Source organism: Globicephala melas, chromosome 7, assembly GCF_963455315.2.
Source record: "Globicephala melas chromosome 7, mGloMel1.2, whole genome shotgun sequence".
NCBI lineage: Eukaryota > Metazoa > Chordata > Mammalia > Artiodactyla > Delphinidae > Globicephala > Globicephala melas.
The window spans coordinates 25,130,342-25,142,783 of record NC_083320.1 but is presented as its reverse complement, the minus strand read 5'-3'; the positions used below and the strand labels follow the sequence as shown (position 1 = coordinate 25,142,783).

At 33.2% G+C, this 12,442-nt stretch overlaps 1 protein-coding gene across 1 annotated transcript in view; it reads right to left on the bottom strand.

The window, feature by feature from the left end:
- Positions 1 to 12,442, bottom strand: part of ERBB4 (erb-b2 receptor tyrosine kinase 4) — a 1,112,005-nt gene that overhangs the window by 286,752 nt on the left and 812,811 nt on the right. The window contains exon 12 of the mRNA XM_030852949.2: positions 10,737 to 10,936. Within this exon, the coding sequence (XP_030708809.1) occupies positions 10,737 to 10,936 (200 nt within the window). The remainder of the gene's footprint in view (positions 1 to 10,736; positions 10,937 to 12,442) is intronic.

Genomic DNA, 12,442 nt, shown 5'->3' with positions numbered 1-12,442 from the left:
GAGAAAGAGGGTTCTTTCACTGTACAAAATCAATGTCAGTAGAAATGAAATCTTAACATAGGTCTCATATCACTGATTCCTAGATGTATAAATGACTTCCCATTAATTTATAAAGATGTAAGGAGTAAGAAAGAGAGTTCAATCAAGCTGATTGAATATAATGTGTAAAATCAAATTTTCATATGTACATTTAGTACATTTATATACAATTTTTATATATACTTGTTTATGTGATAAACAATTATCAGAAGAAAGCTTGAAGAGGGAAAAAAAATCAAAAGTTATATTATTAAAAGCAACTTGTAAAGGCAAGTAGAGTATATTCAAAATCATACTGCACAGTATCATGAATCTCTGACTGTTTGTATTCATCACTTTCCTGTCCTTGTAGAAAATATAATCAATGCCTCAAATTCTTTGTATATCAACTTCTGTCTAAGACCCTCACATTTGTTTTCAGTTTCTTCCTTTAGGATGTTGACAAGCCATCAGTACACCCTTGTACTGCCCATTTCATGATAGTCCATCAACTTCTTGATCTATTTATTTCACCAACTCACATTAATTTTTTCAGGTGTGAAAGCCTCTCACTCTTGTCCCTTCTCCCTTAATTTTCTGTTATCTGCTTTGACATTAGTTGAAAAAGAGAGTATTGGCTTCACGCAAACTCCTACCTTCTTTTCTGCTGCCTACTACCTTCCTTAGTCTGTATTCAGATGCTCAATTTCAGAGCAGTTTTGCATCAGGAAAACAATACCTATTGGAGGAAAGCAATAATACAAACAGGAAACCATAATAATTACTTTCTTCTCACTCTTTCCAAATGACTAGATGATGGTATTCAAGGCTGGTTGATCATTTTCTGCAGAGTGAAAACATGGGAAGTGTCTCCACAAAAGGCCAAGGAAAATACTTCTTTGAAGTTCTTGAGAGAAAAGAAGTTTTCAATCAGTACCAAGAATTCAACCGCTCTCTGATCTCCCAGAGTGATAGTTCCATAGGAAGGAGTAGAAGGGCCTATTCAATGGCTTACAGTTTGAAACACCATTATAAAGCCCTCTAAAGAAACTTTAGCAATGTAGTTGTTAGGCAACCTTTAACTTCTCTTTTTTTCTGGAAGCTGTAAAATTGTTTTTTCTGTATCTCATCTGAATTATACCTATTAAATTATGTCTATTAAAATTTTGGAGAGATAATAATGCGCTTAGTATTTTGACCTTTACAGAGAATACTGAACTTGCTTTCGTTAAAATAGAGGCAAGCTTAAATAATGGATCTTGCTACTTGTGCTGCATGTGTGAAAGTAAATGGATTAGCTCAAAATATTGAAATGAAGTACCTGTCTACAAGCACAAAGGCAGAAAAAATATCTTCTCTTTCATTGTACAAGACTACCTACGTATGCTGTTTGCATTAGTTACCATATGTAGAGGCATGGGTTTGACTTGAAATATATTTGGACAGATACCATTAATCTTTCTCTATAAAGCCTGAAAAATATGATTTAGTTGTAACAGTTCAGTTTTTCTGATCAGGTCAACATAGGTTCAAATCCTTACGCTATGACTAGCCATGCAGCCTTGGGCAATTATTTACATATTACTTATCTGTAAAGTAAATAATCTACCTTTCTGGGTTATGATGAAGATTAGACATCATATTAGTAGTATACAATGCAGGGTTACTCATCTAACTAAGCCCTCAATAAACATACTTAAGAGAAATGTGGAAACATACAAGTATATCCATGTGTTTACTTTTAGAAGTATTTGTTGAGAAACTACTTAGTTTATACTGGACAATGCTAAGAAATGGGGATATGATGGAAATATGAAATAAAATACATATTGTCTCTATGTAGGGATTAGAGTCCAGTTACGAAGACAGCATTAGATAAATAATCATTTATAGTGTATAATATATATTTTTTTGAGAAAAAATATAACAGTTGTCCTAACCTAATGGGTAGGTAGCATTAGGTCAGTCCACAGAAAGAGGGACAACAATGTGAGATGAGAAGGATCAATAGGAATTATTAAGCAAAGAGCGCTAGGGGAAATTGGGGATTACAAGTCTAATCAAGAGAGTCTGACCAGTGAATAAGATCAGTGCTTTCACAGAACCGACTGCACATGAGCATTGAGTGGGAAAGTAATATCTGATGAACTAGTGAGGTGAAAAATGGCCAGATTATGTAGGACCTAGTGACCATTTAAAGGGTTTTCTGCTTTGTCCAAAGAGTTGTGGGAAACTGATGAAGGATTTTAAGCAGGAGAGTTAGGATCTTATTCTTAAAATATCACTCCAATTGCTTTGAAGGGACTGACTTAAAAACATGTTTGAACAGTTGGTGGCAGAGAGAAAATAGTGAACTGTTCAGAGATAGGCATATGACCCAAGCAGGGTCAACTTTCCACAATACAGATGCTGGGAGAGAGAAAGTAGAGCTATTTTACCTGTACTTATAAACTTTGTGAATTCTCCAAGCCAAGGCCAAACATTTTTAATGAAGAAAGAGAGCTGGCCTAAGAAGAAAGCAGAATCGGGCAATGTCGAAGGACTGAGTCCAGGTGATGTTGTTTAACCCCTAGATCCATCTGTGCCTGAAGGAATATCCCTTGCAATTCTCAGTTCTGTGAGCTGATATGCTCTCTTGTTTGCTTTTATTTTCTATTTCTTTTTTGCCTTTTAATTATGCTTATTATTTTCTTTGTTATATGAAAAGACTTAAAGCTTATACAGTTATGGCCAAGTTTTATTTTTTCCAACTTTATTGAGACAAAGTTACTTCTAACATTGTTTAAATTTAAGGTATACAATGTGATTTGAAACACATATATATTATAAAGTGTTTATCACAATAAGTTCAGTTAATACGTCCTTCACCTCATGTAATTACCATTTTGTTATTGTGGTGGTGGTGAAAACATTAAACCTCTATGTTCATAGCAACGTTCAAGTATAAGATAGAGTTTTGTTAACTATATTTGCTATGCTGTACCTTAGATGCCCAGAACTTATTCATCCTATAACTTAAAGTTTGTACACTCTGATCTGCATCACCCCATTTCCCCCACTCCTCAGACCCTGAAAACCACCATTCTACTCTCTGTTTCTATGAGTTTGATGTGTTTAGATTCCACATGAAAGTGATATCATACAGTATGTGTCATTCTCTGTCTAACTTAACTCACTTAGCATAATGTCTTGGAGGTCCACCTATGTTGCCGCATATGGCAGGATTTTCTTCTTTTTTATGGCTGAATAATATTCTAGTGTGTGTGTATGCATGCACACGCACATGTGTATATATGACACATATTCTTTATCCATTCATCTGTTGACAGACACATTGTTTCCATATATTGGCTATTGTGAATAATGCTGCAGTGAACATCAGGATGCAGAGAAGTGGGATTGCTAGATCATATGGTAATTCTATTTTTAATTTTTTGAGGAACTTCCATACTGTTTTCCATCATGGCTGCTTCAATTTACATTCCCACCAACAGTGCACCAGAGGTCCCTTTTCTCTATACCCTCACCAGCGCTTGCTATCTCTTCTCTTTTTGATAATAGCCATTCTAACAGATGTGAGGTGACATCTCATTGTGGTTTCATTTTGTATTTCCCTGATGGTTAGTGATGTTGAGCACCTTTTCATGTACTTGATGGCATTTGTATTTCTTCTTTAGAGAAATGTCTCTTCGCATCCTCTGCCCATTTTTTAACCAGATTGCTTGTTTGTTTGTTTTGTTACTGAGTTGCATGAGTTCCTTATATAACTTGGGTATTAATGCCTTATTAGATATATGATTTGAAAATATTTTCTCCCATTCCATGGGTTGGCTTTTCCTTTTGTTGTTTTTGCTATGCAGAAAATTTTTACTTAATGTAGTTCCACTTGTTTTTATTTTTGTTGCTTCTGCTTTTGGTGTCATATCCATAAAGTCATTACCAAGACCAATGTCAAGGAACTCACCTTCAATGTTTCTTCTAAGAATATTGTGGTTTTGGTCTTATGTTTAAGTCCTTAATCCTTTTTTTTTTTTAACATCTTTATTGGAGTATAATTGTTTTACAATGGTGTGTTACTTTCTGCTTTGTAACAGAATCAACTATACAGATACATATATCCCCATATCTCCTCCCTTTTGCATCTCCCTCCCACCCTCCCTATCCCTTTGCATTCATTTTATGAGTGGCATAGGACAGGGGTCCACTTTCTTTCTTTTGCATGTGAATAGCCATGTTTTCCCAACATCATTTTCAAGAACTATCTTTGCCCCATTGAATATTCTTGTCTCCCTTATCAAATATTAGTTGAACTTATTTGTGCATTTATTTCTGGGTTCTTCATTCTGCTCCACTGGCCTATGTGCCTGTTTTTATGCCAGTACCATACTGTTTTAATTACTATGGCTTCCAAACATTGGGGATATTATTCAATTTTCTGGACATCTGTATATTCATCTGCAAAATGGTGATAATTATACTTTACAGGGTGGTGGTGATGATTAAATTAAACTATACAGGTTGAGTCTGGCACTTTTTCTCTACTTAGCTAAATATTGCAGACACCTAAAATCAGTGAGAATAAATGGATTATTCAGTAAATTATGTCAATATCCTAGCCAAATTAAGATTTTTTAAAAGTATGCTGTACCAAAACTTCTAGATGGATTAAAAATTTCAATATAGTTTTAAAGTACTAGAAGAAAAAGGATAGACTATGCCAAGATCATAAACATAAAAAAGAGAATGATGTATCCATTTAACTAGATAAAAACATAAAATGTTTGTCTATCAAAAGACAAAATTTTAAAAAATTGCATATAGAAGGAAACTTATACACAACATATTTAAGACACAAAAATTTAATGGATTTAATTTATGATGAGTGTTTTCAAATCCAGAATTAAAAAATGGATAAAGCTTATAACTATGTAATATACAAAAAATAAATAGAAAGGATCAATCAACACATAAAAAGAGGCTCAATATCAACTAAAAAATATAAATTTAAAAGACTTCTTTTTCATATTTCTGATCACCAAAATTTAAATCCATGGATAATATCAAGTGTTGTAAAGAGTAGTGGAAAATATTCCTTATCAAACATTGTTTAGGACAAGTGTAAACTAATCTAGTATTTTTGAAAGATGACATAGCAATATATACCAAAATTTATTATATATAACCTAATTTCACAGAAATTCCACTTTTAAGTGTTTAGCCCAAGGAAATGATTGCATAGTACAAAATTTTTTATGAACTAAGATTCACATTATGGCAGTACTGATATGAAAAATAGAAAATAAATGAAATTACCATTAATATGGCACTTATTCAATAAATATTTTTATACACAGCTTACTTGAAATTATATCAAGCATCTTTTAGGACCAAAATGCTATGAGAATGAAAATCAGTTACAGGAAAAAAAAACTGTAAAAAAACACAAATACATTGAGGCTAAACAGTGCACTACTAAATAACCAACAGATAACTGAATAAATCAAATAAGAAATTTAAAAAATACATAGAAAAAAATGACAATGAAAACACAACCGCCCAATACGTATGGGACACAGCAAAAGCAGTTCTAAGAGGGAAATTTATAGCAATTCAATGTCACCTCAAGAAACAAGAAAAATCTCAAATAAACACTTTAACCCTACCCTTAAAACCACTAGAGAAAGAAGAACAAGAACCCAAAGTCAGTCAAAGCAAAGAAATCATAAAGATCAGAGCAGAAATAATTGAAATAGAAATGAGGAAAACAATAGTAAAGATCAATAAAACTAAAAGCTGGTTCTTTGAGAAGATAAACAAAATTGATAAATCCTTAGCCAGACTCAACAAGAAAACAAGGGAGAGGACACAAATCAATAAAATTAGAAATGAAAAAGGAGAAATCACAACTGACACTGCAGGAATACAAAGGATTATAAGTGACTACTGCAAACCAGTATATGCCAATAAAATGGACAACCCCGAAGAAATGGAAACATTCTTGGAAAGGTAAAATTTTCCAAGACTGAACCAGAAAGAATTAGAAAAAATAAACAGACTTAGCACAAGCAATGAAATTGAAACCATAAATAAAAATCTTCCAACAATCAAAGTCTAGGACCAGATGGCTTCACAGGCAAATTCTATCAAACATTTAGAAAACAGCTAACACCCATTCTTCTCAAATTCTTCAAAAAATTGCAGAGGGAGAAACACTCCCAAATTCATTCTATGAAGCCACCATCACCCTGATACCAAAACCAGAAAAAGGATACCACAAAAAAAGAAAATTAGAGACCAATATCACTGATGAACATAGATGCAAAAATCCTGAACAAAATACTAGCAAACAGAATCCAGCAGCACATTGAAAGGATCATACATCATGATCAAGTGGGATTTATCCCAGGGATGCAAGGATTCTTCAGTATATGTAAATCAATCAATGTGATTCACCACATTAACAAATTAAGGAATAAAACCCATATGATCATCTCAATAGATGCAAAAAAAGCTTTCAACAAAATTCAACACACATTTATGATAAAAACTCTCCAGAAAATGGGCAGAGAGGGAACCTACCTCAACATAATAAAGGCCATAGGGCTTCCCTGGTGGCACAGTGGTTAAGAATCCATCTGCCAATGCAGGGGACACAGGTTCAAGCTCTGGCCCGTGAAGATCCCACATGCTGCGGAGCAACTAAGCCCATGAGCCACAACTACTGAGCCTGCGCTCTAGAGCCCGCGAGCCACAACTACTGAAGCCTGTGCACCTAGAGCTCATGCCCCGCAACAAGAGAAGCCACTGCAATGAGGAGCCCGCGCAACAAAATGAAGAGTAGCCGCTGCTCGCCACAACTAGAGAAAGCCCAGGTGCAGCAACAAAGGCCCAACGCAGCCAAAAAAATTAATTAATTAATTAATTTAATTTAAAAGTAAATAAATAAAAAATAAATAAAGGCCATATACGACAAACCCACAGCAAGCACCATACTCAATGATGCAAAACTGAAAGCACTCCCTCTAAGATCAGGAACAAGACAAGGATGTCCACTCTCACCACTCTTATTCAACATAGTTTTGGAAGTCCTAGCCATGGCAATCAGGGAAGAAAAAAGAATTAAAGGAATACAAATTGGAAAAGAAGAAGTAAAACAGTCACTCTTTGCATATGACATGATATTATACATAGAGAATCCTAAAGATGCCACCAGAAAACTACTAGAACTAATCAATGAATTTGGTAAGGTTGCAGGATACAAAATTAATGCACAGAAATCTGTTGCATTCCTCCACCAACAGTGAAAAATCAGAAAGGGAAATTAAGGAAACACTCCCATATACTACTGCAACAAAAAGAATAAAATACCTAGGAATAAACCTGCTTAAGGAGGTGAAAGACTTGTACTCAGTAAACTATAAAACACTGATGAAAGAAATCAAAGATGACAAAAACAGATGGAGAAATATACCATGTTCTTGGATTGGAAGAATCAATATTGTGAAAATGACAATATTATCCAAAGCAATCTACAGATTCAATGCAATCCCTATCCAACTACCAATGGCATTCTTCACAGAATTAGAACAAAAAATTTTACAATTCGTCCATTGTTTTGTTTTCTAACAATGATAAAAGCACTATTATAATTAAAAAATAAAATTATTTCAATTTGAAAGGTAATTATGAATATAGTTTCTCTCATTTTTATGTGGTTTTAAGTGTATATGTGCAAATATTTAAAAAATAAAGATGTCTGAGTTCAAATGTAATTCAGATTACGAAGGTTTGTTGTATTTATCTCTTCACTGTTTATATTCTGGTGTTAAAAATTTATGCTTAACTATTTAAAGAAACTTCAAATACTTTTATAAACCTACTATAAAACTCCTTCCAACCAGCACTGTTTTGTCCCTACCACAACCATACAGATAAAGGGGGTAGAAAATGTTCCAGCTTTTCATGTCCTAGAGTTTCTCTCAATCTCAATCTCTTCAAACCATAAAGACATCTGTATGTCTGCTTTGAAAATTCTGACTTAAAAGAGTAAGATTGCTCAAGCTATGGTCACACTTTATAGATGAGGTGAGGTTTTTCTTTTATTGTCATTGCTGTTTTAAATCATGTTGAACTCCAAAAAACACTTAAAAATCAAGGTTGATTTTTCTTTTAAGCTACCAAGCCAATATACAGATTTAGATGAGAGTATTTTATGGTGACTGTGTGTTTGCGTTTATGCGTGTGAATGCATGTGTAAGTGTCCGAGGGTTGTGTACATGTGTATGTGTTGTGTGAGCATATGAATACACACCTTATGCTGTATGTCTGTGTATCCATATGTCTTGTAATGAATATGTGTGTGTGCTCATATATGTCTTGTGTGTGGTATATTAAGAAAGAATGTCTAAAAATGCAATATTTAAGTACATTTAAAATGAAGCAAATATTTGTTTTCCTCTTTGCAGATAATACTATGGATGATAAAATGGCCTTAATCACATGTGGGCGGCCATTGTAGGTTCAGTGTAAACATCAGCAGCACATCTGAAGTCAAGTTTATAGGATAATTACATTTCTGAAAATGCAGGATCCAATGTACTATGAGACCGAAACCCAAATTTTGATAAATGGATTTCATGCAAAAATTGTTTACTCTAAGACGTTAAAAATGAAAAATTATATGCTTAATATTAAATTATAGCACCACAAAACTGCTTTCTTCTAATTGCTTCATTTCTTCCTGAAACTGTAAAGTCAACTATAAAATATGTTCATGGTTTGAAAAGTGGATAAACATCCAAGAGACCTAACACTGAAAGTTGAAGAAAATGTTAGATTTTTAATTTATTAATATTATTTATCATCTTTTGTTTTTTTCAAAATTTTAGAAGTCTTAAAGAGATACGGAATAATTACATAAATTTTTCCTATCTTGCTTTTTCACATTTAATTTCTTTCCACATTTTCTTTTCCCATTTGCTTTTTATTCAGGTTTACAAAAGGTAAAAGAAGGGATTTGTGAAATGATTAAATGAGTTAAAGAAAAAGAATGTTTTTCTCTCATTCTTTTATTGTTTCTTAGTTTTTTTTTTTTTTTTTTTGTCTTCATACCTAAATCTTACCTTTAAAAGGTAGAGGTACTATTGTTTTATTTTCATTTTGTTTCATTTTTTGAAGTAAGTGAAAGAAAAGAAGAGTATAACCCTAACTTAGGGAAATATTTATAAGTTAGTGTTGAAAAAGTTTCTATTTTACTTCCATGAATAATCTACTTTGTCTGGGGCATGTACAAACACAAATATAGTATTGTGGGATAAGAAGCTTAAGTAGAAAAAAAAAAAAAGCAAGCTTTCTGTCAGGTTTCAGAAATGTATAAAACCAAGGAAACAATCTAGGCTCAATGAAAGGATAAATCTCATTCAATGTGGACATGCATATTTTGATATATAACAATATTTTATATTTCTTGATTCTATGAGGAACAGAAGAATATATAAGAACTTAAGTTCACTCAAAACAGGAATCTCATGTTGCAATAGGTCTCTTTTCTCTGGAAAATACTTTTCAGGATCCAAAAGAGCTAAAATGTGAATTCCTCACAAATTATAAGTTATATTTTATAAAAATTGCTAGTCTGAGCTGCCTTAAACCCTTTCTGGTACAAGGTGGGGTATAAATTAATTAATTAGTTCATGGACTACTTGGTAAATTTAAATCATGTTGGCCTCTTAAGAGTTTACATTTTTTAAGAAGTCCTATACTATTCATTCACATACTTAATGAACTTAATCATTATGTATGTATACCCTTGTGATTGTTCCAATGGTGAGATTAAAGAAGCAAGAAGACTTCCTAAGAGCAAAATGTTTCTTAAGAAATGTGACTTTTAAAAGGACTGACTTATCATGACCACAACAAGAATATACATTTGTAAACAGATTCTTTGAATTCTAAGTCATTTTATTTTGTATTTATTATAAGTAAGTCACTACTATATGCATAGTAGTAGCACTTATAGGATGCAGAATAAAGTAATACCCAGGAGAAAAACAGGGAAGAATTAAGTATTAATCATTGGAGTATCAAAGTATAAGATGGGAATGACTTAGTTATATACTCATGAAAACATCATTTGCTTCTGTGTAACAAAGAAGTGATGGAATGGATTAAAAAGTAGTAAAATACACGAAAAAAGAGATCACTCCATGCCTACAAAAACACATTTATGAAATGAAGTTTAGCAAACTACTGGAACAGCATTTTTACACATTTCAGAAGAACACGTCTTTTTTTTTTTTTCACCACTCCTAAATGGCAAATACTTTGTTATTCTATGTTATCAAATTCTCTGAAGCAAAAAATAAACAGAAAATTTAATAGAGTGGATTTCCATAAATTGATTGGATCCAAGGAATTACCCAGGATGCTTATTAAACATTTAGATTCCCAGGCTCCACTTACACCTATTGAATCTAAATCTCCACAGGAGGGTTCTTATGATTAGGCAAGATTTGAGAACATGAAATACATTATAAAAACATGCAATGTATTATAAAAAGTTACCCATTTGATTATTTTATACCAACCTTTTTTAAGGGTTGAGAAAAAGACGGCAACAATTCTGACCCACCACTATGTTTAACTGTTTGGTCCAATGTAGAATGAGAAAAAAAATGTTTAAAGTTTCTAGATTTTTAATGTTTGGGTAATGTACTTACTACAGTTTTCAGCTTTCCTGTTGTCCCGGATCACTATTCTCTGGTTGATTGTGCTGAAGAGCGTTGTCCAGTTAATGGTATGATAATAACACAGGTTGCTGTTGTCAGTGATATAGATGTTTCCTGCACTGATTTCCTTCAGGGATTGGAATTGCAGAGAAGTGATGCCCTGTTGCTTGAGGATAAGCAAGGAAAGGCCACTAAAGAGAGGGGAGAGGAAAAAAATGGAACAGTAATAATTGTTTTCTGGCCATGACATGCATTCTTGAAGTAAAATAAGGATGTCATATCTTACTCCAAAAAGAATGTTAATAGAGTGTAAAAAAGATTGAATTAATAAACCTGAGATACAAATACTATTTTTTTTTTTTTCCGTACACGGGCCTCTCACTGCTGTGGCCTCTCCCGTCGCAGAGCACAGGCTCTGGACGCGCAGGCCCAGCGGCCATGGCTCACGGGCCCAGCCGCTCCGCGGCATGTGGGATCCTCCCGGACCGGGTCACGAACTCGTGTCCCCTGCATCAGCAGGCGGACTCTCAACCACTGTGCCACCAGGGAAGCCCACAAATACTATTTCTTTACATGCTATATGCTGACTGTTTTAAAAGTAATCACTTGAATCCCCCCAAAAAAGCCCATCTTTTATAATTATGAATATCAATGATATCTCTTTCTCTGTCTATATATGTACCACTGACGTATCTGCTCACTGCCTTCCCTCCTAACCCCTGAATCTTAAGTTCCTCAAGAATTAAATCCTGTTATTAAGACTAAATAATTAAATAAATGTTTATGCGGTGACTGTTCATCTACCCAAAGTAAGACATTAATTCAACTCTAACTACTTAATAGATTTAGACACACTTTCAGAAGGTAAATACCTCAGAGAATGACCATAGATATTTAGCTTTAATTTATACCTCAGAAACCAAAGCGTTAATTGTAATACTTGAAAAATGTATAAGGACAGGAGATGTTAAAAATTAAAGAGAAGAATAAAATTAAACTAAAAAAAAATACTCAGAAGGTTTGGACAAGTGAGAAAGCATCTCTAAAAGTTAAATAACAACTACACTGTAGAAACAAATTATCATTTCAAGGATGTTGTTTTCTCAACATAGTCCACATTGTAATTAAATTCTTTGTCCATTTTCTAAAGACTAAATGTGTTTCCCACATTTCAATCAACTTATGAACATTATTTTATATTTTGGAAATCAAAGCTGTCCTCTAAATTTGCTTTGCTTTTAGTACTCAGATTTTTTTTCATGTTTTATATATACACATGCATGGAGAACTATAATATACAGATATATAACGTGTGTGTGTACCCAAATGGGATGTAATTCACTCTCTCAAATCTTTGTTCCCATCATAACCATCCTTAGTTGTTGATTACAACGTGAGCATAATAATGCCTTGACTTAGATTTATAACACTTTATTCAATTGGTTCCATATAGCACTTGAATAGATTATATCTCTCAACTATCCTTTTTTATTAAGCACTTTTCCCCTTTACATTTTAGAACCTCTTACAGATATACCTGTTTTAATAGCAAAATTCAATGGACTTCCTGTGAACCATTTAATGACAGTATTGACTTTAGGCATCTTTCGGATTTAAGTAGAAAAATTATCAAGGTCTCCTTATATAAATAGACTTTTAACGGTTCATAAACAATAATTTTGTGCAGATGAAATCTG